This window comes from Mustela nigripes, chromosome X (assembly GCF_022355385.1).
Source record: "Mustela nigripes isolate SB6536 chromosome X, MUSNIG.SB6536, whole genome shotgun sequence".
Taxonomy (NCBI): Eukaryota; Metazoa; Chordata; class Mammalia; order Carnivora; family Mustelidae; genus Mustela; species Mustela nigripes.
Window position 1 is genome coordinate 78,007,221 of NC_081575.1, and position 27,403 is coordinate 78,034,623.

A 27,403-nucleotide genomic window follows, 5' to 3' on the forward strand; every position below is an offset into this window, starting at 1 on the left:
AGGCAGAGGCTTAACCCACTGAGCCACCCAGGCACCCCTGGGAGAGAGAATCTTAAAGCAGACTTCTGCAGAATGCAGAACCTGATACGGGGCTCAGTCCCGGATCCTGAGATCATGACCTGATCTGAAACCAAGAGTTGGACGCTTTAACACCTGAGCTACCCAAGCACCCGGAGAGTTATGTTTTCAGGTGGCTTTCTAAGCATGAAGGTTAATATATTGTCTCAGGTGTAACCTCTGCTTATAATCCCAAAGGATTTGAGTTTGGCACATCTAATGGAGTTAGCACAAGTCATAGAATTAGGCCTGTGACAAATCGCTGAAGTCACACCTCCCTGGTTTCAATTTCTTCATCTGTGAAATGGAATAGTATACCTCATTGTGTTATTGACAGAATTAAATGAAATGAGACGTATAAAATGCCCAGCACTTAGTAGGCAGTCAGTAATTGTGGGTGCTATTATAAAAGGCAGAATGACTAGATGAGAGATAATAGCATGGGCTTTAGAGCTTGCTTCTTATCCTGGTGGGGGCACTTATTAACCAAGCTACTTTGGGCTATGTCACCAAACTTGTCTGAACCTCTGTTTCCTTATCTGTAAAATGGGGATAATAATACTCTTAGGCATGGTTATTATAATAATAAAACATATAATGCATGTGATACATAGTAAGTAATCAACACATAGATACTATAGATACTACATTGAGAATCTGCACCTCTGTGAATTATTTGATTATTTTCTTTCCCAGAAGCCCTTTCATGGCCTGGAGGTTCTATGAAAACATTTACACAGTCAATAAATGACAAATGTACTTTATAGGTAACCACATTCTTCCAGATGAGGACCTGGCTGCTTTTCACTGGAGCCTCTTGGGACCAGAGCATCCCCTTGCATCACTTAAGGTAAAGTGCCCCCATTTCCTGCCTATACATCCATGCCTAGGGGATATCAGGTTTTTTCCATTGGAGTTTTGATAGAATAATTACCTTTCATTAGGCTTAAAATATTTCAAATACAGAAATTATAATTATGATCAGTACCCTTAATATCTTTTTCCAGTATAGTTAACACACAGTATTATATTACTTTGAGGTATACAGTATAGTGATTCAATAATTCCACGCATCAAGTGCTCACCCAGACAAGTACACTCCTTAGTCACCATCACCTATGTAATCCATCTCCACACCCATCCCTGTCTCTGGCAACCATCAATTCTCTACAGTTAAGAGTCTGTTTCTTGATTTGTCTCTCTCTCTCTCTTTTTTTTTTTGCTTTGTTCATTTTTTTCTTACTTAAATTCCACATATGAGGGAAATCATTGGTATTTGTCTTTCTCTGACTGATTTATTTCACTTAGCAGTGTATACATAGCAGTATACTTTATAGCTCCATCCATGTCATTGCAAATGGCAAGATTTCATTCCTTTTTATGGCTGAATATATATATATATATATGTATATATATATATATTTATATACACACACACACACATACACATAACACCCACATACATACACACACACACATACATACATACCACATTTTCTTTATCCATTTATCTGTTGATGGACATTTGGGCTGCTTCCATAATATGGCTATTATAAATAGTACTATAATAAACATAGGAGTACATATATAGTTTTTAATTAGTGTTTTCATGTTCTTTGTGTAATACCCAGTAGTGCCATTACTGGATTGTAAGGAAGTTCTATTTTTAACTTTTTGAGAAAACTCCATACTGTTTTCCACAGTGCCAGCACCACTTTGCATTCCCACCAACAGTGCAGGAGGGTTCCTTTTTTTCCGCATCCTCACCAACACCTGTTGTTCATTGTGTTTTTGATTTCAGCCATTCTGAGAGGTGTGAGGTGATTCTCATTGTTAGTTTTGATTTGCAGTTCCCTGATGTTAAGTGATATTGAGCATCTTTTCATGTGTCTGTTGGCCACCTTCATGTCTTCTTTGGAGAAATCTCTGTTCATGTCTTCTGCCCATTTGTAATTGGATTATTTGTCTTTTGGGGTATTGAGTTATATCAGTTCGTTCTATATTTTAGATATAAACCCCTTATCATATATGTCATTTGCAAACATCTTCTTCCATTCAGTTATAGGTTGCCTATTCATTCTGTTGATTATTTCCTTTACTGCACAGAAGCTTTTTATTTTGTAGTCCCAATAGTTTATTTTTCCTTTTGTTTCCCTTGCCTCAGGAGTCATGTCTAGAACAATGTTGTTATAGCCATTGTCAAACAGATTACTCCCTGTGCCGTCTTCAAGGATTTTTATGGTTTCAGGTCTCACATTTAAGTCTTTAATCCATTTTGAGTTTCTTTTTGTGTATGGTGTAAGAGAATGGACAAGTTTCTTTCTTCTTCATATACCTGTCCAGTTTTCCCAGCACCATCTCTTCAAGACAATACCCTTAATATCTTAAGGATTCATATAAACCTATGAAGTAAAATACTAATACCCCAGTAAATGAGATAATGAGCGAAAGACTGAAGTGGACAGTTCACAAAAGAAGAAATATAGTGGTCAATAGTATGACTAGATAGGTGTTAAATCTTCCTAGTGATCACACATGTAAATCAAATATTTTTTTTTAACCTAACAGTTTGGCAGATCCTGAAAAACGAGTCTGTCCACTCCTGTCGAGGCTATGTTGAAACTGATACTCCCATACGTTTCTGGTGGTAGTGTAAGTTGGTGAATATATAACTTTTCTCTAATTCTTTCACTCTGCTAGTTCATACCTTTCCCTCTCTCCTCAAGCTGCTGATACTCCCTCCTCCTTGCTCACTGTCAGCTCATGAGCTAGCTTCCCATTTCACTGAGGAAATGGAAGTATTTGAAACAGCACTTCACCGGCTCCTAGCCTTTCATCTTCTCACCTACATGCATCTATGTGCCCGCGTGTTCTGCTTGCCTTGTGTTAACTGTGGATGACCTGTCCATGTTCCCATCTAAGGCCAACCCCTCTACTGACATGCCAAATCACATTCCCTCTTGCTAACTGAAGGGCATCACTTTTGCAATTCTTACTTCTTTCTCCTGCATCATCAGTTTTTCTCTCTTCATTGGATTTTTCCCATCAGATTTATAACCATGCATCCATCTTAAAAAAATAAAGCAAATCCTGCTCTTGACCTTACTCCCTCCATCAAAGCTATTGTTCCATCTTTCCTTTTCTCTATGGCCCACATTTCTTCCTTCCCTTATAGCAAAACCCTCTAGAGAATCATCTACACTTGAACTGTTTGTTATCCACTTTCCCTATTCTTTCTGCAGTCTGTTTTAAATGGTTCTTGATGAGGTCCAGATGTTCATAATCCTTGATGTTAATAAATCTAATGGCCAGTTCTCAGTTTTCATCTTACTTGACCAGTTAGTGGCATTTGACCCAATTGCTCACTCCCTCTTCCTTAGAACATGTTCTTCACTTGGCTTTAAGGACACCACTCTCTTCTAGTTTCCCTCCTGCTTCACCGGCTGCTGCTACTGTTTCCTTTGTTGCTTCTTTGTCTTCTTCTCTACTTCTTATGTTTGGAGTGTCCCTGAATTCTGTCCTTGGTCCCTTCTCTCAGTTCTCCCTACACATTTTGCCTTAGTGATTAATAGCGTCCAATCTCATGACTTTAAGTATCACCAGTCCCTTGATGACTCCTAAATCTGTATCTCTAGTGTTGACATCCCTCTTGAACTCCAGATTGTAATATCTAACAGCCTACTAAACATCTTAAGGAAGTGTATCTAAGTGGAAACTTGTGATCTTTCACCTAAATGTGTTCCTCCTAGAGCCTTCCCCATTTTTATTAATGGCAGTCTCATCCTTCTAATTGCTCAGGCCAAAAACCACAGGTCATCCTTGACTTCTTGCTCTCTTTCTCACACCCTGTATTTCTTCTGCCAGCAAATACCATCAGTTCTCCCTCTAATATATGTCCACTTCTCACCATTTTCATTGCTACTACACTGGTCAAGCCACCATTATTTCTTGCTTGGATTATTAGAACAGCTTATTGACTATTGGTCTTCTGTTTGCACTCTTCCCTCCCCAAAACCTATTCTCAGTACAACAGCAAGAGTGAAGGGTAAAAACTGACTCAGATCATGTTACTTCTGTATTCAAAATCCTCCAGTGGCTCTTCATGTCACTCACTCAATTGTGACCATGGCCTACAAAGTCCTGTACTCACTGGCCTCTGTTACAGTTATTATGTCATCTCTTCTTTTCTTTTGTTTGTAGAACCTTTGTACTTATTATTCCCTCTATTTGGGATGCTTTTCCCTCCCACATAGCTTTGTGCCTCACTCTTAAGAGGTTTTCTCAAATGTCATTCTCTCAGTGAGGCCTTTCCTGACCATCTTATTTAATATTATGTGCTTGTGCACATGCATGCACACACTTGAATTCCCAAGGCCATCCTCTGCTTAGATTTTCTCCGTAGCACTTACCTACATCTCACAGTATGCATTTTACTTTTTTATTCTGTTTGACTCCCCTCACCCTATCCTGACATGCCTACACTGCAATTTAAGCTTGCATAGGGATAGCGATCTTTCTGTCTTGTTCACTGCTTTATTCTTGGTGCCTGTGACAGTACCTAGTTAGTAAACAGTAAACACTTGTTGAAGGAATCAGTGGTACAGACTTTTGCCCAAACAATTTTATATAAAAAGTCTTTAAGAAGTTTATACTCTTTGACTAATTATAATTTTAGGAAGCTTGTAATTATATAACTGGAAAGTGAACAACAAATCATGCCTACATTTTTATCATGGCATTAAAAATCCCTGTATTTAAAAAATTTTCGAGCATGATAAAAATAGAGAAAATAATAGCATAGGCAGTCACTATTGTAACATCTTCTAGCTCCAACAGTTATCAAAATGTAGCCACACTTGCTGGTTTTTGTTTGTTTGTTTCTGTTGCTAATGTATTATAAAATAAATTCTGGACCTCAAGTCATTTTACTTGCACATTCTACGATATGCATCTCTAAAACATAAGGGCATTTTCATGCATGAGCACAATGCTATTACTACTCTTAACAAAATTAATGATAATTTCTTGGTAACATTTTTTTTAAAGATTTTATTTATTTAACAGAGAGAGATGACAAGTAGGCACAGAGAGAGAGAGAGAGAGAGAGAGAGAGGGAGGAGGAAGCAGGCTCCCTGCCGAGCAGAGAGCCCAATGCGGGACTCGATCCCAGAACTCTGAGATCATGATCTGAGCCGAAGGCAGAGGCTTAACCCACTGAGCCACCCAGGAGCCCTCTTGGTAACATTTTAATATCTAGTCCATTTTAAGATCTTCCTGATTGTCCCAAAAAGGCTTTTTTGTGGTTAGTTCAAATCGGGATCCAAACCTGGTCTATAAATTAAAACCTTACCTTTAATAGCAAAATATTGAAGCAGCCAAATGGTATTATGAAAGAAAACTGATGAATTATGACAGTGTCATCAACTAGTGGCTCTCTCTATAGTAGGATTATAAATGATACGATGTTATCTTTCTTCATACTGTTTGATCTTTTCCAAGTGTTGTATACTGAGAATTACAGGGGAAAATACTTTCAAAGAAAAGATTTTAACTATCAGTACATTTACTGAGTTTGAATTCTCTGTATTAGGCCTACCTCACTCTTTTTTTTTAAAGATTTTATTGATTTATTGGACAGACAGAGATCATAAGTAGGCAGAGAGGCAGGCAGAGAGAGGAGGAAGCAGGCTCCCCACGGAACAGAGAGCCCGATGTGGGGCTCGATCCCAGGACCCTGGGATCAGGACCTTAGCCGAAGGCAGAGGCTTTAACCCACTGAGCCACCCAGGCGCCCCCTACCTCACTCTTTGTCTTAGTGATCCATCACTGATGTCAGTGTACCTTGGTATCTTATCTCTTTTAGGTACGAGCTCATCAGCTGGTGCTTCCTCCCTGTGATGTGGTGATCAAGGCTGTTTCTGAGTATGTTAGTTCCATCAAAGACCCCTCAAACCTGGATGTGGTTGGGAAGGATGTTTTCAAACAGTCTCAGGTAAGTTGGCTTCTACTTAAGAGTCACCAGTTTTCTTACCTTTACTAGTACCACCAGCAGATCTGATTTTTTTTTCCTCTGTGCTACCTACCTTCTCTCCTTGTAGCTGCTTGTCTTCTCCATGCTTACAGACCAGAGCCCTAAAGTTTCCTTTGAAAACAATACTAGGCCTGGGCTGAAAGGGTTCTTTAGCTTTTCCCCACTAATTATCAATGTTATATAAGCTCATTCTGGAAAATTTAGAAAATAAAGCCACTTAAAATCTCATTGTTCACAAACAATTTGCTGTAGTTATCATTCTAGAATATGTCCTTCTTTTCTTCTATTTGTTTCAATGTATACTTTAAAGAAGTTTTTGCTTAGTAGAGGTTAATGGGTAATGAAAAAGACTACAAGGTCCACATAAAACAAAAATCAATATGTCATTGTTAATAATGAAATATGGGCTCTACTGGGAATTTGTCATTTCTAATAATTTAATTTATACTTATACTATGGGTTTTTCAGTTTATTTTAAAAATTAACATAAAGTAAAACCAATGTTTATATATGTGTGTATATAGTTCTGTGAATTTTTAGCACATGTGTAGATTAAACCACCCCAGAAATCTCTTATGCTATCCCTTTGTAATCACACCCAAACATCACTACCTCCTGCAAACTACCAGTCTGTTCTCTGTCACTACAGTTATATCTTTTAGAGAATAACATATGAATGAAATCATACAGTATGTAATCTTTTAAGAATAACATTTTTCTTTCAACATAATGCCTTCAGGAATCTTCTAAATTGTTACATATTACACATATCAATAATTCATTCCTTTTATTACCAAGTAGTATACCTTGTGTGGCTATACCATAATATGTTTATTTATTCACCCCTGGAAGATATTTGAGTTGTTTCCAATTTTTGGTGGTTTGAATAGAGTTGCTATAAACATTTGTATACCGGACTTTTTCTTATGAACAAAAGTTTTCATTTCCTTGGTGTGAATGCTTAGGAGTGGGATTTCGGGGTCATATGGTAGGTACATATCTAACTATAACTTTATAAGCCCCTGCCAAACCATTTTCCAGTGTTCCTGTTCCATTCCTCCCTAGTTCTTGTTACTGTCAGTATTTTTTTTACAGCCATTCTAAAAGGGGTATAGTGGTAGTTATCAATAATTTTAATTTGAATTTCTCAAATGAGTAATGATCAACACTTTTTTCTTGTGTGTATTTGCCATTCATCAACCCTTATTGGTGAATGTTCTTCAACAGTTTTTTGTCCATTTTTACACGAGTTGTTTATTTACTCACTGTCGATTTTTGAGAGTTCTTTATATATTCTTGCTTAAAGTCCTTTGTCAGATATTTGGTTTGCTAATATTTTCTCCCAGCCCATAGTTCATGTTTACATTCTCTTAACAGTGTCTTTTTAAAAAATATTTAATTAATTAATTTATTTGACAGAGAGATCACAAGTAGGCAGAGTGGGAGGCAGAGAGAGAGGAGGAAGCAGGCTCCCAGCTGAGCAGAGAGCCTGATGCGGGGCTCGATCCTAGGACCCTGGGATCATGATGTGAGCTGAAGGCAGAGGCTTTAACCCACTCAGCCACCCAGGCACCCCTTAACAGTATGTTTTACAAAGGAAAAGTTTTAAATTTTCATCTGTTATGGATCATGCATTTGGTGTCATATATAAAAATCCTTTGCCTAATTTGGCCAGAGCCATCAAACAGAGCACTTCAAATGGGTACATCTTAGTGTATGTCTGTTGTCCCTTAAACCTTAATAAAGGTGGTTTTAAAAAGAAAAAAAAAATCCTTTGCCTAACTGCAGGTGTGCTAATATTGTCCTGTTTTCTTATAAAAATGATATACTTTTATATTTTACATTTAGAACAAATCATCCATTTTGAGTTCATTTTGTATAACCTGTCAGGTGTTTTTATTTACATTTTGCATATGGATGTTCAGTTGTTTTCAGCATTTCGTTGAAAAGATTGTCTTTTCTCCATAAATTGCTGTTTGTGTGGGTCTATTTTTGAACACTGTTCTGTTGAGTTGACCAATGTGTCTATTTCTTTGCAAATAAGACTCTGTCTTGAATACTGTAGCTTTATGGTAAGTCAAAATTAAGTAGTGATCCCTCCAATTTTCTTTTTCTTTATCTTTTTCAAAATTATTTTGTCTATTCTAATTCCTTTCTCTCTCCATAATCATTTTATTTTATTTTAATTTTTTTTAATTTTTTTTTTATAAACATATATTTTTATCCCCAGGGGTACAGGTCTGTGAATCACCAGGTTTACACACTTCACAGCACTCACCAAATCACATAATCATTTTAGAATAATCTTTTCTGTAGCCATAAAAATAATCCTGCTGGGATTTTAATGGGAATTCCTTATATTAAATATACGATTGACACTTTAATAACATGGGAGTTAGGGAAACTGACCCCCCCCACCCCATGCAGTAAAAAATCCATGTATAGGGATGCCTGGGTTTCTTAGTCAGTTAAGGATCTGCCTTTAGCTCAGGTCATGATCCCAGGGTCCCCACGTCAGGCTCCTTGCTGAGTAGGAAGGCTCCTTCTCCCTCTGCCTGCTCTGCCTTCAGCTCTCTGTGCTTTTGCTCTCTATTTGACAAATACATAAAATCTTTTTAAAAAATCCATGTATAATTTTTATCCCCCCCCCAAACATAGCTACTAATAGCCTATTGTTGCTTGGATGCATTACTGATGACATAAACTGTCAACCCATATTTTGTATGTTAAATGTACTATATACTGTATTCTTTTTTTTAATTTTTAATTTTTTATAAACATATATTTTTATCCCCAGTGGTAGAGGTCTGTGAATCGCCAGGTTTACATACTTCACAGCACTCACCAAAGCACATACCCTCCCCAATGTCCATAACCCCACCCCCCTTCTCCCACCCCCCCTCCCCCCAGCAACCCTCAGTTTGTTTTGTGAGATTAAGAGTCACTTATGGTTTGTCTCCCTCCCAATCCCATCTTGTTTCATTGATTCTTCTCCTACCCCCTTAAGCCCCCATATTGCATCACCACTTCCTCATATCAGGGAGATCTTATGATAGTTGTCTTTCTCGGATTGACTTATCTCGCTAAGCATGATACGATCTAGTTCCATCCACGTTGTCGCAAATGGCAAGATTCCATTTCTTTTTTTTTTTTTAAGATTATTTATTTGTCAGAGAGAGAGGGAGAGAGAGCGAGTACAGACAGACAGAATGGCAGGCAGAGGCAGAGGGAGAAGCAGGCTCCCTGCCGAGCAAGGAGCCCGATGCGGGACTTGATCCCAGGACGCTGGGATCATGACCTGAGCCGAAGGCAGCTGCTTAACCAACTGAGCCACCCAGGCATCCCGATTCCATTTCTTTTGATGGCTGCATAGTATTCCATTATGTATATATACCAAATCTTCTTTATCCATTCATCTGTTGATGGACATCTAGGTTCTTTCCATAGTTTGGCTATTGTGGACATTGCGACTGTAAACATTCGGGTGCACATAACCTTTCGGATCACTACGTTTGTATCTTTATGGTAAATACCCCATAGTGCAATTGCTGGGTCATAGGGCAGTTCTATTTTCAACATTTTGAGAAACCTCCATGCTGTTTTCCAGAGTGGTTGCACCAGCTTGCATTTCCACCAACAGTGTAGAAGGGTTCCCCTTTCTCCGCATCCTCTCCAGCATCTGTCATTTCCTGACTTGTTAATTTTAGCCATTCTTACTGGTGTGAGGTGGTATCTCATTGTGATTTTGATTTGTATTTCCCTGATGCCGAGTGACATGGAACACTTTTTCATGTGTCGTTTGGCCATCTGGATGTCTTCTTTGCAGAAATGTCTGTTCCTGTCCTCTGCCCATTTCTTGATTGGATTATTTGTTCTTTGGGTGTTGAGTTTGCTAAATTCTTTCTAGATTTTGGACACTAGTCCTTTATCTGATATGTCGTTTGCAAATATCTTCTCCCGTTCTGTCAGTTGTCTTTTGATTTTGTTAACTGTTTCCTTTGCTGTGCAAAAGCTTTTGGTCTTGATAAAATCCCAATAGTTCATTTTTGCCCTTGCTTCCCTTGCCTTTGGCGATGTTCCTAGGAAGATGTTGCTGCGGCTGAGGTCGAAGAGGTTGCTGCCTGTGTTCTCCTCAAGGATTTTGATGGATTCCTTTCTCACATTTAGGTCCTTCATCCATTTTGAGTCTATTTTCGTGTGTGGTGTGAGGAAATGGTCCAATTTCATTTTTCTGCATGTGGCTGTCCTGTTTTCCCAACACAATTTATTGAAGAGGCTGTCTTTTTTCCATTGGACATTCTTTCCTGCTTTGTCGAAGATTAGTTGACCATAGAGTTGAGGGTCTATTTCTGGGCTTTCTCTTCTGTTCCATTGATCTATGTGTCTGTTTTTGTGCCAGTACCATGCTGTCTTGATGAAGACAGCTTTGTAATACAGCTTGAAATCCGGAATTGTGATGCCACCACCTTTGGCTTTCTTTTTCAATATTCTTGTGGCTATTTGAGGTCTTTTCTGGTTCCAAATAAATTTCAGGATTATTTGTTCCTTTTCTTTGAAAAGGATGGGTGGTACTTTGATAGGAATTGCATTAAATGTGTAGTTTGCTTTAGGTAGCATAGACATTTTCACAATATTTATTCTTCCAATCCAGGAGCATGGAACATTTTTCCATTTCTTTGTGTCTTCCTCAATTTCTTTCATGAGTACTTTATAGTTTTCTGAGTATAGATTCTGTGTCTCTTTGGTTAGGTTTATTCCTAGGTATCTTATGGTTTTGGGTGCAATTGTAAATGGGATTGACTCCTTAATTTCTCTTTCTTCTGTCTTGCTGTTGGTGTAGAGAAATGCAACTGATTTCTGTGCATTGATTTTATATCCTGATACTTTACTGAATTCCTGTACAAGTTCTAGCAGTTTTGGAGTGGAGTCTTTTGGGTTTTCCACATATAGTATCATATCATCTGCGAAGAGTGATAGTTTGACTTCTTCTTTGCCGATTTGGATGCCTTTAATTTCCTTTTGTTGTCTGATTGCTAAGGCTAGGACTTCTAGTACTATATGGAATAGCAGTGGTGATAATGGACATCCCTGCCGTGTTCCTGACCTTAGCGGAAAAGCTTTCAGTTTTTCTCCATTGAGAATGATATTTGCGGTGGGTTTTTCATAGATGGCTTTGATGATATTGAGGTATGTGCCCTCTATCCCTACACTTTGAAGAGTTTTGATCAGAAGGGATGCTGTACTTTGTCACATGCTTTTTCAGCATCTATTGAGAGTATCATATAGTTCTTGTTCTTTCTTTTATTGATGTGTTGTATCACACTGATTGATTTGCAGATGTTGAACCAACCTTGCAGCCCTGGAATAAATCCCACTTGATCGTGGTGAATAATCCTTTTAATGTACTGTTGAATCCTATTGGCTAGTATTTTGGTGAGAATTTTCCCATCTGTGTTCATCAAGGATATTGGTCTATAGCTCTCTTTTTTGATGGGATCCTTGTCTGGTTTTGGGATCAAGGTGATTCTGGCCTCATAAAATGAGTTTGGAAGTTTTCCTTCCATTTCTATTTTTTGGAACAGTTTCAGGAGAATAGGAATTAGTTCTTCTTTAAATATATACATCATATATATGTCTATGTGTGAATGTGTATGATGGATGTGTGTATATATGTATTATATATACAAACACACACACATAATACACACACACACACATAATACACACACACACACACACACATCCATACACACACACACACACATACACACCACATCTTCATCCATTTATCTGTCAGTGGACATCTGGGCTCTTTCCACAGTTTGGCTATTGTGGACATGGCTGCTATAAACATTGGGATGCAAGTGCCCCTTCAGATCACTACATTTGTATCTTTGGAGTAAATACCTGGTATTGCAATTGCTGCATCATAGGGTAGCTCTTTTTTCAACTTTTTGAGGAACCTCCATACTGTTTTCCAAAGTGGCTGCACCAGCTTGCATTCCCACCAACAGTGTAGGAGGGTTCCTCTTTCTCCACATCCTCCCCAACATCTGTCATCTGTTGTTTACTGATTTGTTAATTTTAGCTATTCTGACTGATGTGCAGTGGTATCTCATTGTGGTTTTGATTTGTATTTCCCTGATGCTGATTGATATTGAGCACTTTGTTATGGTGTGTTGGCCATTTGGAGGTCTTCTTTGCAGAAATGTCTGTTCATGTCTTCTGCCCATTTCTTGATTGGATTATTTGTTTTATGGGTATTGAGTTTGATACGTTCTTTATAAATTTTGGACAGTAGCCTTTTATCTGATATGTCATTTGCAAGTATCTTCTCCCATTCTTTCAATTGTCTTTTGGTTTTGTTGACTGTTTCCTTGCTGTGTAAAAGCTTTTTATTTTGATGAAGTCCCAATAGTTCATTCTTGCCTTTGGAGATGTGTCCAGCAAGATGCTGCTGTGGCTGAGGTCAGGGAGTTGCTACCTATGTTCTCCTATAGGATTTTGATGGATTCCTGTCTCACATTGAGGTCTTTCATCCATTTTGAATTTATTTTTGTATATGGTGTGAAAAGTGCTCAAGTTTCATTCTTTTGTATGTTGCTCTCTAGTTTTCCCAACACCATTTGTGAAAGAAATTTTCCCATTGATATTCTTTCCTGCTTTGTCAAAGATTAGTTGACCATAGAGTGAGGGTCCATTCCTGAGTTCTCTGTTCTGTTCCCTTGATCTATGTGTCTGTTTTTGTGCCAGTACCATGCTGTCTTGATGATGACAGCTTTGTAATACAGCTTGAAGTATAGAATTGTGATGCCACTATCTTTAGTTTTTTTCAACATTCCTTTGGCTATTCAGGGTTTTTTCTGATTCCATACACTTTTAGGATTATTTGTTCCAGTTCTGTGATAAAAGTTGATGGTATTTTGATAGGGATTGACCTGAATCTGTAGATTGCTCTAGGTGGCGTTGACATTTTTAACAACATCTGTTCTTCCAGTCTGTGAGCATCGAATGTTTTTCCATTTCTTTGTGCCTTCCTCAATTTCTTTCATGATTATTCTATAGTTTTATGAGTACAGATACTTTGCCTCTTTGGTTAGGTTTATTCCTAGGTATTTTGGGTGCAATTGTAACTCCTTATTTCTTTCTCTGCTGCTTCATTATTGGTGTACAGAAATGCAACTGATTTCTGTGCATTGATTTTATATCCTGCCACTTTGCTGAATTCCTGTATGAGTTCTAGCAATATTGGGGTGGAGTCTTTGGAGTTTTCCACATAGAGGATCATGTCATCTGCAAAGAGTGAGAGTTTGACTTCTTTGCCAATTTGTATGCCTTGTTATTTCTTTTTATTTTCTGATTGCTGAGGCTAGGACAAGCCCCATACATTTTTTACATTTAAGTATTTTATAATTAAGGTACCTATTTGGTTTTTTTATTTCAATTTCTAATTGTTCATTGCTACTGTATTAAAATATGATTGTTTTTTGTGTGTTGACCTTGTATCCTGCAACCTTCCTAAACTCACAAGAAGTTTTTTAGTAGATTTCTTGGTATTTCTGTGTAGATGATCAATTGGCTGTGAATCAGGACAGTTTTATTTCTTTTCTAGTCTCTTTGCCTTTTTTTTTTTTCTTACTGCACCATCTAGGATTTCCAAACAATGGTGATTAGGAGTGATGAGAGAGGCTATATCTTTTTCTCATGTTCTCAATCCTTGGGAAGAGCATTCAGTCAGCATTAAGTTTTATATTAGCTATAGTTTTTGTCAATGTACATTATCAGGCTGAGGAAGTTATGCTCCTCTTTTACTAAGAGTACTTGTCATTAAAGAATGGTCTGTTTTGTCAAATGTATTTTTTTGCATCTACTGATAAGCTCATGTGCTTTTTCTTCTTTCTTCTTCTTTTGAATATTGAACCTTCTTTGCATTCCCAGGATGTGCTGAAGGTATACTTCCTTTCTTATATTATTGGATTTTAATAGTACTTTATTTAACATTTTTGCATTTATTTTCTTGAGGAATATTGGTCTATAGGGGTTTTTTTTTTTTGTGCTGTCTTTGTCTGGTTTGGTGTATCAGGGTAATGCTGGACTCAAATGAGTTGGCAAGTGTTCTTCTTTTTTTGAGGGGAAAGATTGTGTAGAATTAGTTTTTCCTCTTTAATTGGTAGAATTTGCCAGTGATTTCTTGCAGAGATTTCTTTGAATTTATGCTGTTCAGAGTTTTCTAAGCTAATTGAATATCTAAGTATGTCTTTTACTAAGTTTGAAAAGTTTTCAGCTATTTTTTTCAAATAGTTGTCCTGTTCCATGTTTTCTTTTCCTTCCATGAGTATAATGACACCAATGTTAGAAATTTTGGTATTCCTGTGTATCCTTGAGGCTCTATATTTTTCAGTAAAATTTCATTTTTATCACTGATTTTCACACTGGATAATTTCTTTTGATTTATCATCAATTTCATTGACTCTTTCCTTGGTCATCTCTGGTCTGCTATAGAGCCCATCCAGTGAGGTTTTTTTAAATTTTGGTTATGAATTTGGTTATGAATTGTTAAGTTCTAAAATTTCCATTTAGTTCTTCTTTACATATGATCTTTTTTTGCAGAGGCTTTCTGTCTTTCTTTTTTGTTTCAGAAGTGTTCACCTTACTTTCAAGCACTTTTATAAAGCTGCTTTGATGTCTTTGTCAGATAATTCCAGCATGTTTGTCATCTTGGCATTGAAATTCTTGGTCTTGTTTCAATATAATAGGGAATGTTTACAGTTTTGTTTTAGGAGGCAATTGACCCATTTAGGTTCAGACCACAGGTTCTTACCATCCTTCTGTGGGCAGTGGTATCATTGTCAATGCAATTTTCAAAGTTTGCAAACTTATTTGGCTTGGTCCCATGTGTATGCTACCCACTCAGTATCCAGTCTGGGACTTGTTTGGTTGTTTATTTCTTCAGTTCTCAGAGTCTATTGTCTGCTGTTTAGTGTCAGATCCACCCATTCTGTTGTTCCCTCTCTATTATCTCTTCAGTACTTCTAGTTCATATGGTTCCACCCTTTCTCAGTGTCTGGGGCTAACCAGCAGAAGGATAGAAAGAGAGGAAAAGCATCAAAGGTTTGCCATACCCTACTGAGACTGCTGCTTCTCTGATTGGAGAAGAAGGTTGCCATGCTGCTACATTAAGTTTGTTTCAGGCTGGTACACATGAGAACAGACAAAAGGAAAAGAAAAAAACTTGGGGGTGTTTCCGCATACTTTCTTGAGTTTTCAAGAACCCCTTTCCCATTTTAAGCCAGAACTAAACTTAGGTTTCCCCTGGTGCTCTCTGTCCACATCAGTGTATGCTTCCAGGTGTTAGGCTGCAGTCTGTCCACATCAAGGGATACTGCAAGAAAAAGAAATGCTAAACTCACACATGATTCTGTGATACTTTGAATTCTGGTCTTCTTCCCCAGTCCTCCTGCCACTGTTTACTTTTTCACAGTCTTCAAATAGTTGCTCCTAGGTTTTATGACAAACTTCCAATGGGAATAAGGTAGTATGTTTACTCCGTCTTATCTGGAATAGAACTCTCTCCGTAGATTTTTTTTTTTAAGCAAATAAAGCATGAAATCAGCACTTCTTTTTGGGAACATAAGTTTTCCTAACTAGTTATGTGGTAGCACAATCTAGTATCCATTACTTTACATCTAACTTTCTAGCATAATTAGAAAAAGGGTTGTTTTTCATTTAAAAAAAAATGTACTTGGGCTTTATTTTCCCAAAGGGCTTAATTTCTTTTTATATTCAAATCATTATTTTTCCAAGTGCCTTTCCTAACATCTTTCATAATTCTTTCTTCCACTGTTGTTGAACACTAACTGTACTAGATCTCTTGTTCCATGACTTCTAGCATGATGTACACAGTCCTCCATCATTTCCCTTGACTTAAGGAAATCTTGACCTTTATGATAGATTTTGCTCATTCACTTTTTGATTTCCATTGTACTTTCAGCTGTTTGCAAAGGCACTGACTCACAAAGAAAGAAATTCACATAGTGAGTAGGGAGAGATTTTAATGTTAAGTAGGAGATACTGTTTAGATGGAGAATAAATTTTCCTTCCCTTTTTTATTGTGATAAAATATATATAGCATAAGGGGGGCGGGCTCTCAATCCAGTTCCATCTGGTTCCCCCACCCCCCCACCCCGGCACGTTGCAGCAGCTCGTGCGGGAGGAGCGGCAGTGGCCAGACAGCCCAGCTTCTCGAAGGCTCTGGGCGCGTGGCGGCCCTCAGCCACCGGGCTCGCGCCTGCCCCACCACCATAATGCCCAAGAGGAAGGTGAGCTCCGCTGAGGGCGCGGCAAAGGAGGAGCCCAAGAGGAGGTCGGCGGGGTTGTCTGCGAAGCCTGTGCCTACGAAAGGAAGTGAAGCCCAAGAAGGCGGCAGCAAAGGATAAATCTTCAGACAAAAAAGTGCAAACATAGGAGAAAAGGGGAGCAAAGGGAAAATAGGCTGAAGTGGCTAACCAAGAAATTAAAGAACACTTACCTGCCGAAAATGGAGAAATAAAAAATGAGGAGAGTCCAGTATCCAATGAAGCAGGAGAGAAAGAAGCCAACTCTGATTAATATCACATACCATGTCTTATCAGTGGTCCCTGTCTCCCTTCTTGTACAAACCAGAGGAATATTTTTATCAACTATTTTGTAAATGCAAGTTTTTTAGTAGCTCTAGAAACATTTTTAAGAAGGACAGAATCCCACCTCATCCCATTTTTTAAGTGTAAATGCTTTTTTTTAAGAGGTGAAATCATTTGCTGGTTGTTTATTTTTTGGTACAACCAGAAAATAGTGGGGTATTGAATGTGGGAGGCTTTGATTGTCTTGGGTGTCAGCTCAACATCCATAGATGGGGTAGTTTTTTATATCCTGTAATACCAAGCATACTAAATGGCAATTTGGAGTCAGTCGTGCATTTGATATGTCTTGAATCTTTTAAATTACTCCTTTTCCCATGTTGTTTTGGTAGAATTGTTGCCTAAAGAAAACCACTCCTAGATCTTGGCTCTCTCTGTCAGAATTCTTGTGCACTCTGTAACATCTTGGTTGTGGCAGTCCAGTTTTCCTAGTAACTCTGTTAATGTGCTGTGCAAGATTGAAAATTTGAGTATGTAGTGTATATGATATTAAATTATGAATTAATGGGACTTAACACTGTAACAGTGTATCAGCATTTGAATCTATTGGTACTTGATACACTGTTAAGGAAAATTGCCTCCAAATTTTAAGCTGGAAGGTCACTGGAATAACTTTTAGAAAAGAATCACAACTACGTGATTTTTTAGATTTTTGGTACGTACATTAGGAATTGTGTACAAAATTGAAATGTCTGTACTGATCCTCAGAACAACCAATAAAAACTCAGTTACGAAAATATATATATATAACATAAAATTTACCATCTTAATCATTTTAAGTGTGTAGTTCAGTGGTATTAAATACATTCATAGTGTTGTGTACCCATCACCATCATCCATCTTCATTATTCTTCATCTTGTAAAACTGAAACTCTGTACCCATTAAATGATATCTTTCCATTTTCCCCTCCCCTCTAGCCCTTGGCAACCCCAGTTCTACTTTCTTTCCCTATGATTTTTTTAGAAGATTTTTATTTATTTATCTATTTATTTGACAGAGAGCAAGGGAGAGAGAGAGCACAAGCAGGGGGAACAGCAGAGGGATAAGGAGAAGCAGGCTTCCCACCGAGCAGGGAGCCTGATGTGGGACTCCATCCAAGGACCCTGAGATAATGACCTGAGCTAAAAGCAGACACTTAACTTACTGAGCCACCTAGGCACCCTTCTTTCCCTATGATTTTAACCACTTTAGGTGCCTCATCTAAATGGAATTAAACATTATTTGTCTTTTTGTGACTGACTTATTGCACTTAGCACAGTTTCCTCAAGATTTATCCATGTTGTAACATGTGACAGAATTTCTTTCCTTTTAAACCAAATAATATTCCATCATATGTTGATGGGAAAATGTTTCTAAGTGTTCATCTGAGTGGTGAATATTTTTGATGTTACAGCTTTTGGTTCCCTTTAGAACTTTATGATCTTTGGAATCTGGATAATGACTATTCATTAAAAACAAGGATCCCCCTTTTCACTAAACAATAAGAACAAAAAATTTTAAAAATAGGGACTTTGCTGTGAATTCCACCCTAAATGTTTTACAGTGTTTCCTAATCTCCTTTGTATGTATGTATGTATGTTTTGATGTGTTAAAATTTTTAACCTGCTTTTTTCACTTAACATTATGTCTTAAAACAGTTTTCGTCGTTGTTGTATAATTTTCATACATATCATTTTTAGCAGTTGTAGAATTATGAGAGCTCTCCTAAACAAACATAAAAAAAACTGCTAGGTAATAGCATTAAAGGACAATGTTCTTCTCTGCTTCCCATGTTCTCTGGCGATCTATAGAAGAAAAGGGGAGGATATTATTAAACATGATCATATATGAAATACTGAATATACTTCCACAGACAAGGTCTCATGCTAGACACTAAAATATAAGTGTGAATAAACTCTTCTCTGTTCTTGCAGAACTTTTGGTCAAATGTGAGGCAGAGGCACATAAATAAGTAAAATGAAGAAAAACCACAATAAATATGTCACAGGAGGAAAGGTTTCATAGAAGTTGTACCCTTGAAGGAAGAGTAAATGTTATGTCAGAGCACAGAAGAGTGATACATTGAGAGACATACTCATAATTCAGTATTTCAGGGAATGAGGTCATAGATCTTTATTCACTGATGTTGAATAGTTTACAAGTTAAGTGCAGAAATCAAGTTGAAAAAACAGTATAATAATATGATTCCACATATATGAAAAAAGCAAAACTATATTGGTATATATACATAATATGTATATGACAGGACACAGATCAAACTGATAACACTGGTCACTTCTGGGGAGGGGATTAAGTACAGAGCTATAGATATTAAGGAAGACTGTATGTCTTTTATCTTTTAGGAGATTGTTAGGTGTGTAATTAAATACAATCTGGAAATAATAGTGAATATGTAACTAATGGAACCTTGATACAGTGGAATATTATTCAGCCAAATATCATTCTATAAGTCAGTAATTTGCATGTAATCTTGAGAGTTGGGATACTTTTTCAGACAATTACATACTCAAAAGATTATTGAGAAAGCAGAGTGATTTTATTTCTAAGTGAGGCTAGAGGACCTGGTGATCTTGATTTCTGTGTTTGTGTGCCTGAATGTTTATAAATAAAGACATCTGGAATGCTATATAGATCCTAGAATGTTAACAATTATAGATTCTGAGAGAGAAGATTATAAATGTTTAAAATTATACCTTTTTGGATTACATATTTTAATAATTTTTATATATTTCTATAAGAAATGTTTTTTGTAGCTAGATGGTTATTTTGTAGAAGGTACTCAACATTGGGGCTATATGGTGAATTGGGCACTCTCATGCATTGATAATGAGAGTATAATTTAAGACATCGGTTTTGGAAAGAGATTTACTATCATGTCAAAAGTCTATGCATTTTAGACTTAAAGACTCCTGCGGATTGAAAGTGAGGAGATGGAGAACCATCTGTCATGTAGTGAACATCAAAAGAAAGCTGGAGTAGCCATGCTTCTCTCAGACAAATGAGATTCTAAAACAAAGACTAACGAGATGAAGAAGGGCATTATCATAATTAAGGGATCTGTTCATCAAGAAGATCTAACAGTTATAAATATGTATACCCCTAACTCGGGAGCACCCAAATATATAAATCAATTTATAATAAACATAAATCCATTGATAATAATACAATAATAACAGTAGACTTTAATACCCCACTTAGAGCAATGGACAGATCATCTAAGAAAAGCAGCAGGGAAACTTGGCTTTGAATGACACACTGGGCCAGGTGGACTTAAAAGATAATATTCAGAACATTTCATCCTAAAGCAGCAGAATACACATTCTTTTCGAGTGCATGTGGAACATTCTCCAGAATGATTCACATACGGGGTCAAAAATCAGCCCTCAACAAATACAAAGAGACTGAGATCATAACATGCATAGTTTTAGACCACAACATTACAAAACTTGAAGTCAACCATAAGAAAAAAAAAAAAAAAGGAAAGACTGCAGATACATGGAGATTAAGGAACATTCTACTGAAGAGTGAATAGGTTAACCAAGAATTAAAGAAGAAATTTAAAAATACATGGAAGCAAATGAAAATAGAAACATGTCTGTCCAAAACCTTTGGGATGCAGCAGTGGCAGTATTAAGAGGGAATTACATTGTTACGCAGTCCTACCTCACGAAAGAAGAAAAGTCTCAAATACATAATCTAACCTTACACCTAAAGGAGCTGGAAAAAGAACAGCAAATAACCACCTAAAGGAGTTGGAAAATGAATAGCAAATAAAGTCTAAGTCCTTGAGAAAAAGGGAAATAATAAACATTAGAGTATAAATAAACTATATAAAAACCAAACCAAAAGAAAACAAAAACCCCATAGAACAAGTTAAAAAAACTAAGAGCTAGTTATTTGAAATAATTGGGAAAATTGATAAACCCCTATCAAAAAGAAAGGAGAAAGGACACAAATAGATAAAAATCATGAGTGAAAGAGTAGTGATCACAACCAACACCACAGAAACACAGTTATAAAACAGTACTATGAAAAATTATATGCCAAAACACCACGCAACTTGAAAGAAATGGACAAATTCCTAAAAACCTACAAACTGCCAAAACTGAAACAGAAACAAATAGCAAATTTGAACAGATCCATAACAGAAAAGAAATTAAATCAGTAATCAAAAATCTCCCAACAAACAAGAGCCTAGGGCCAGATGGTTTCCTAGGAGAATTCTACAAGACATTTAAATAAGAGTTAATACCTATTCTCCCCAAACTGTTTCAGAAAATAGAAATGGAAGGAAAAGTTCCAAACTCATTGTATGAAGCCAGTATTACCTTGATTACAAAACAAAAAAAGACCCCACTAAAAAGGAGAATTAAAGGCAAATATTCCTGATAAACATGGATGTAAAAATTCTCAGTAAACTACTAGCAAATCAAATTCAACAATACATTAAAATAATTATTTATCATGTTCAAGTAGGATTTAATCCTGGGCCGCAGAAGTGATTCCGTATTCACAAATCAATCACATCATATTAATAAAAGAAAGGATAAGAAACATATGATCCTATCAATAGATGCAAAAAAAGCATTTGACAAAATAAAGCATCCTTTCTTGATAAAAAAAAACCCTCAACAATGTAGGGATAGAAGGAACTTGCTTCAACCTCATATAGGCCATAAACAAATGACCCACAACTAATATCATCCTCAATGGGGAAAAACAGAGCCCTTCCCCTATGGTCAGGAACCAGACAAGGATGTCTGCTGTCACCATTATTTAACATAGGCATCCAAATTGGCAAGGAAGAAGTCAAACTTTCACTATTGGCAGATAACATGATACTCTATGTAGAAAACCCAAAAGACTCCACCAAAAAATTGCTAGAACTCATACATGAATTCAGCAGAGTTGCAGAATATAAAATTAATGTGCAGAAATCTGCATTTCTATACACCAATAATGAAGCAGCAAAAAGAGAAATCAAGGAATCGATCCCCTTTGCAATTGCACCCAAAACAAGAAGATAACCTAGGAATAAACCTTACTATAAGGAGGTTAAAAAAATCTGTACTCTCAAAACTAGAGAACATTTATGAAAGAAATTGAGGAGGACACAAAGAAATGGAAAAGCATTCCATGTGCATTAGAAGAACAAACATTATTAAGATGTTTATACTACCCAAAGCAGTTTACACATTTAATGAAATCCCTATTAAAATGCCACCAGCATTTTTCATAGAGCTGGAACAAAACATCCTACAGTTCGTTTGGAACCACAAAAGATCCCAAATAGCCAAAGCAGGCCTGAAAAAGAAGACTAAAACTGGAAGCATCACAGCTCCAGATTTCAAGTTATAGTACAAAGCTATAGTCATTAAAACTGTATGCTACTGACACAAAACAGACGTATATATCAGTGGAACAGAATAGAAAACCCAGAAATGGACTCTCAACTCTTTGGTCAACTAATCTTTGATAAGGCAGAAAGGAATATCCAATGGAAAAAGAAAACAGTCCCTTTAACAAATGGTGTTGAAAAAACTGGACAGCAGCACGCACAAGTATGAAACTGGATTACTTTCTTATACCATACACAAAAATAAATTCAAAATGGATGAAAGACCTCAACATGAGACAGGAATCCATCAAAATCCTAGAGAACACAGGTATAAACCTCTTTCACCTTGGCAGCAGCAACTTCTTCATAGACACATCTCCAAATGCAAGGAAAACAAAACCAAAAATGAACTGTTCAGACTTATTCAAGATAAAAACAGAACTAAAAGGCAGCATATGGAATGGGAGAAGATATTTACAAACAACATATCTGATAAAGGGCTAATATCCAAAATCAATAAAGAACTTACTAAACTCAACACCCCAGAAAACAAATAATCCAATTAAGAACTGGGCAGTAGACATGTATAGACACTTTTCCAAAAAATGACATTCAGATGTCTAACAAACATATGAAAAGATGCTCAACATCACTCATCATTAGGGAAATACAAACAAAAAATAACAATGAGTTACTACCTCACACCTGTCAGAATGGCTAAAATTAACAACACCAGAAACAACAGGTGTTGGTGAGGATGCAGAGAAAGGGGCCCCTTCTTGCACTATTGGTGGGGATGCAAACTGATACAGCTACTACTCTAGAGAACTTGGAGTTTCCTCAAAAAGTTAAAAATAGAACTGTCCTACCATCCAGCAATTGTGCTACTAGGCATTTATCCAAAGAATACAAAAATACAGATTCAAAGTGGTACATGCACTCTGATGTTTATAGCAGCATTATCAACAGTAGCCAAACTATAGAAAGAGCCCAAATGTCTTTAGGCTGATGAATGAATGAAGATGTGATGTGTATATATAACACACACACACACACACATACATACACTGGAATATTACTCAGCCATCAAAAGAGTGAAATCTTCCCATTTGCGATAATGTGTATGGAACTAGTGTATGACGCTAAGTGAAATACATGTCAGTCAGAGAAAGGCTAATGCCATATGATCTCATTCACGTGTGGAATTTAAGAAACAAAACAGGATCATTAAGGAAGGGGGAAAAGAACAAATGGAGAGAGGGAAACAAGCCATAAGAGACTTTTTAAAAAAAGATTTAATTAATTTATTTATTTTAGAGAGAGTGGGGTGGAGGGCAGATGGGGAGAGAAGGGACAAGCAGACTCCTCATTGAGTGTGGAGCCCAGTGTGGGTTTGATCTCATGACCCCGATATTACAACCTTAGCCAAAGCCAAGAGTCAGATGCTCAACTGAGTGAGCCACTCAGGTGCCCCTAAACCATAAGAGATTCTTAACTATAGAGAACAAAGTGAGGGTTTTTGGAGGGAGGTGTGTGGGGGATGGGATAGATGAGTAATGGTTACTAAAAAGGGCACTTTTGATGAACACTGGGTGTTGTATGTAGTGATGACTCACTGAATTCTACTGTAGAAACCAATATTACATGGTACATTAACAAACTAAAATTTAAATTTAAAAAATGTGTCTATGAAAATTACCATATCCTTTGACCTAATATTTTCCACTTCTAAGAAGTGGACCAGAGAAGTCCCTATGAAATAATCCAAGAAATTTATGTAAAATTATGCTTATTAAAGCATTTTATATAATGATAAAGTAGAAATGACTTTAATAGTTTATATTCCATTTGATGAAATGTTAGGAAGTTCATAAAATTATATCCAAGAGGACTTTAAAATTACGTTGGAAAAGGTTTGATAAGGAAAAACTCCTCAGTCAGCCCTAATCCCTCAGAGATGAACAGTATTTGTACTTCTTTTGCCATAGATCGGTTTTACTTCTACTTGAACTTCATATGTACTCTTTTGTGTCTGTCTCTCTTCTTTCACATAGTATAAGGTGTTTGAGATTTATCTGTGTTGTACTTTGTTCTTTTTAGAACTGTGTAGTATTCCATTGTAGGAATCTACCACAATTTATCCATTCTTCTCTTGGTATACATTTGAGTTATTTGAGTTTGGGCTATTATGAATAAAGTTCTTGTTAGCATTTTCATTCCTATCTTTTGGTGGGCACATGTAGTCATTTTTCCTAGGTAAATACTTGGAAGTAGGATTGCTGCACCATATGGTAAATATATGTTTAACTTTTTAAGAAACTGCCATTCGGTTGTCCAAATTATACCAGTATATGCTCCTACCAGCGATGCACTGCAGTTCCAGTTATTCCATATCCGTACCAGTGCCTGATGCTTATAACCTTTAATTTTAAGATATATAGTGATGAAACATTGTGGTTTTTATATATGTTTTAGTGCTTTTTATTTTAGTGTTCAGACCTTTTGAACCAATGATTCCACTTTGGGGACATTTTCCTAGGAACGTAATCTGAAATCCAGAAAAAATTTATATGTACATATATGCTCTTTGTTGCATAACTTACAATAGCCAAATGTGAGAAATAACCTAAATGTCAGGTATTAGGGTAGTAGTTACGTAATTTATGATAACATTTATGCTTAAAAATATGGTCATTCAAAATTATAATAGAAGGAGAATATGAAATTATATAGTATCAACTATAGAAAAATGTGTACATTAAAATAGCCCAGCAATATGTCAACAAAAAAGTTTATTTTAAAATACTGGAAGAAGGGACACCTGAGTGGCTTAGTCAATTAAGTGTCTAACTCTTGATTTTAGCTCAGGTCATGATCTCAGGGTCCTGGGATTGAGTTCCGTGTCAGGCTCTGTGATCAGTATGGAGTCTGCTTGAGGATTCTGTTTCTCCTTCTGCCCCTCACCCCACTCACATGCTTGAGAATTCTCTCTCTCTCTCTTCCCCCACCCCTCAAATAACTAAATCTTTTTTTAAGATTTAAAAAATAAAATATATAAGATAAAATACTGGAAGAAAATGACAAAAATATCTTTGGGTGGTGGTACTGTGTAATTTTTCCCCACTCTTATCTATTTTTTCTAATGATCATATGAACATTTTAGAATAGCACAAAATATAAGTAAACTTCAGTTTCTTATTATTTTTAAGCTTAATTTTTTAATTTTACATTTTATAATGCTTTATCACTACTTAATTTTTTCTGCACCATGAAAAATTGCTCTGTTTCTTTTTTTTCAAAAGATTTTCTTTCTTTATTTCACACAGAGAGAGAGAGACCACAAGTAGGCAGAGGGGCAAGAAGAGTAGGGGAGTGGGGGAGCAGACTCCCCGCTGAGCAGAGAGCCCGACGTGGGACTCGATCCCAGGACCCTGAGATCATGACCTGAGCCTAAGGCAGAGGTTTAACCCACTGAGCCACCCAGGCATCCTCTTTTACTTTCTTTCTTTCTTTTTTAAAGATTTTATTTATGTATTTGACAGAGAGAAAGACACAGCAGGAGAGGGAACACAAGCAGAGGCAGTGGGAGAGGGAGAAGTAGGCTTCCCGCTGAGCAGGGTGCCTGATGTGGGGCACAATCCCAGGACCCTGGGATCATGACCTGAGTCTAAGGCAGACGCTTAACGACTGAGCCACCCAGGCGCACTTTGGGTTTCTTAATATATTTCATTTCTGCTACTGTTTTGACTCTTCAATTATACATTGCATGAAAAACATACTCTCATGTTGTTTCTTCTTCTGAACATCTGATGTTCCAATGTCCAGTCCAGGACAGAAGATAAAATAGAGCGATTCAAGAAAGCAGTTGAATATTATTCTGTCACAACCAAACTCTCTTCACTGCCAGTGGGTCCCTCGTCCTTTCTAGGTAAGGCTTCCATCTGATACAGAGCTTCTGTATCCAAAGGGGAAACCGAGTCCCTCATGGGAACTCCTGGGCCAGAGTGAAATGACAACTTGTATTGCACTCTTAGAGAAGTCGTTCCTATTTGGTGGATATTTTCCTTTCAATTTTCATGTAATAAGAGTGGTGACCTGAGACACAGGGCACTGGTTTCTCAAGTTTGTGGATGGTGTCCAATGCCATTTCCTTTGCTTGGGCTTCTTCTGGTACTAATCTCCATTATGGCCTGGTGTAAGAAAAATAGCCCTGTCTTTCAGTTCAGGCCTGAGTTTGAATTCCACCTCTGCTGCTTAATACCTGTGTGATCTTAACTAGTCACATTTACATGTATGTTATGTGGCTCATGATACCTATTTTATAGGATTTTTTAAAAAATAAAATAATTTCTCTAAGTTTCTTGTCATGGCACATAGCTGGTGTTCAATAAATTATAACTTATCTGTTAATAATTTTTCAAGCAATGTGGGGTTAGCAGAATGTATATGGTAGAATTACTAGGATTGACTGAAGTATAACACTTTCTCTTGGCTTCAGGTTTTCGAAATAATCGGCTTGGAAATCCTCCCCTTCCACGAAATCAGATGAGCACTATCTCTGCTGGAAAGCCAATGGTAATATCTTTCAAGAGTCCTAAGACCATGTGTTAGCATTAGACTCAGGTTGCTTCTTGATTTTTATACTCTGAGTTAAGGAGTTAAGATAATTCAATGTTATCAGAATATCAAGGCTCTATATACCTATGTTGCATTCTCAACTTGAGGCTGGCAGATTATGTAAAGAAAACATCCAGATTAGTAATCACTAGGGCACTGTGAAGGTAGATTAGCTAATGTTGGAGAGTGGTTCTAAGAGTCATGTATTGGTCCATTGCCCTGCCCCTGGAGGGTTCTGTCCATATTTCACTGTTAGAATAATTTCTTATTATTCTCAGTAGGTTCTTTGTATCCCAACAATCCCTGCTACTGGCATTATCCACTGTATCACAACTTCTGAGGGAACCATTCTGGAGCCTGTTCAAATGTTAAATAGCTTTTCTGTCTGTTTTATCCTTTAGTTTTCTCACCATGTGCCCCAGAAAATGAAATATCCACCACCATTCCCAATTGGACCCAACTCCTCTCTTCTCTTCTCTCCCCATGCTTTGGGGGAATCCCATGCTTTTTCTGAGGATCCCATGCTGCAGGACAGCCCCTTTGCCAGTTGGGCTGTCTCTTATGATTCCTCTGCATCCCATTTTCCCAATTACTTGACTTCCAAAACCTCACCTCCTTTGGGACCAGACTCTTCTCACTCCTCTTCCTCTGATGGTGATGAACCAAATGGAACCAGCTCTGAG

At 37.1% G+C, this 27,403-nt stretch overlaps 1 protein-coding gene and 1 pseudogene across 2 annotated transcripts in view; both read left to right on the forward strand.

Moving 5' to 3' along the window:
* FAM120C (family with sequence similarity 120 member C) overlaps positions 1–27,403 on the forward strand; it is a 123,081-nt gene that overhangs the window by 24,074 nt on the left and 71,604 nt on the right. For both annotated transcript variants that reach the window (XM_059386008.1, XM_059386010.1), the window contains exons 3-7: positions 825–907; positions 5,921–6,049; positions 25,929–26,031; positions 26,602–26,678; positions 27,122–27,402. In XM_059386008.1, the coding sequence (XP_059241991.1) occupies positions 825–907; positions 5,921–6,049; positions 25,929–26,031; positions 26,602–26,678; positions 27,122–27,402 (673 nt within the window). The remainder of the gene's footprint in view (positions 1–824; positions 908–5,920; positions 6,050–25,928; positions 26,032–26,601; positions 26,679–27,121; position 27,403) is intronic.
* LOC132007336 (non-histone chromosomal protein HMG-14-like) lies at positions 16,393–17,401 on the forward strand (annotated as a pseudogene).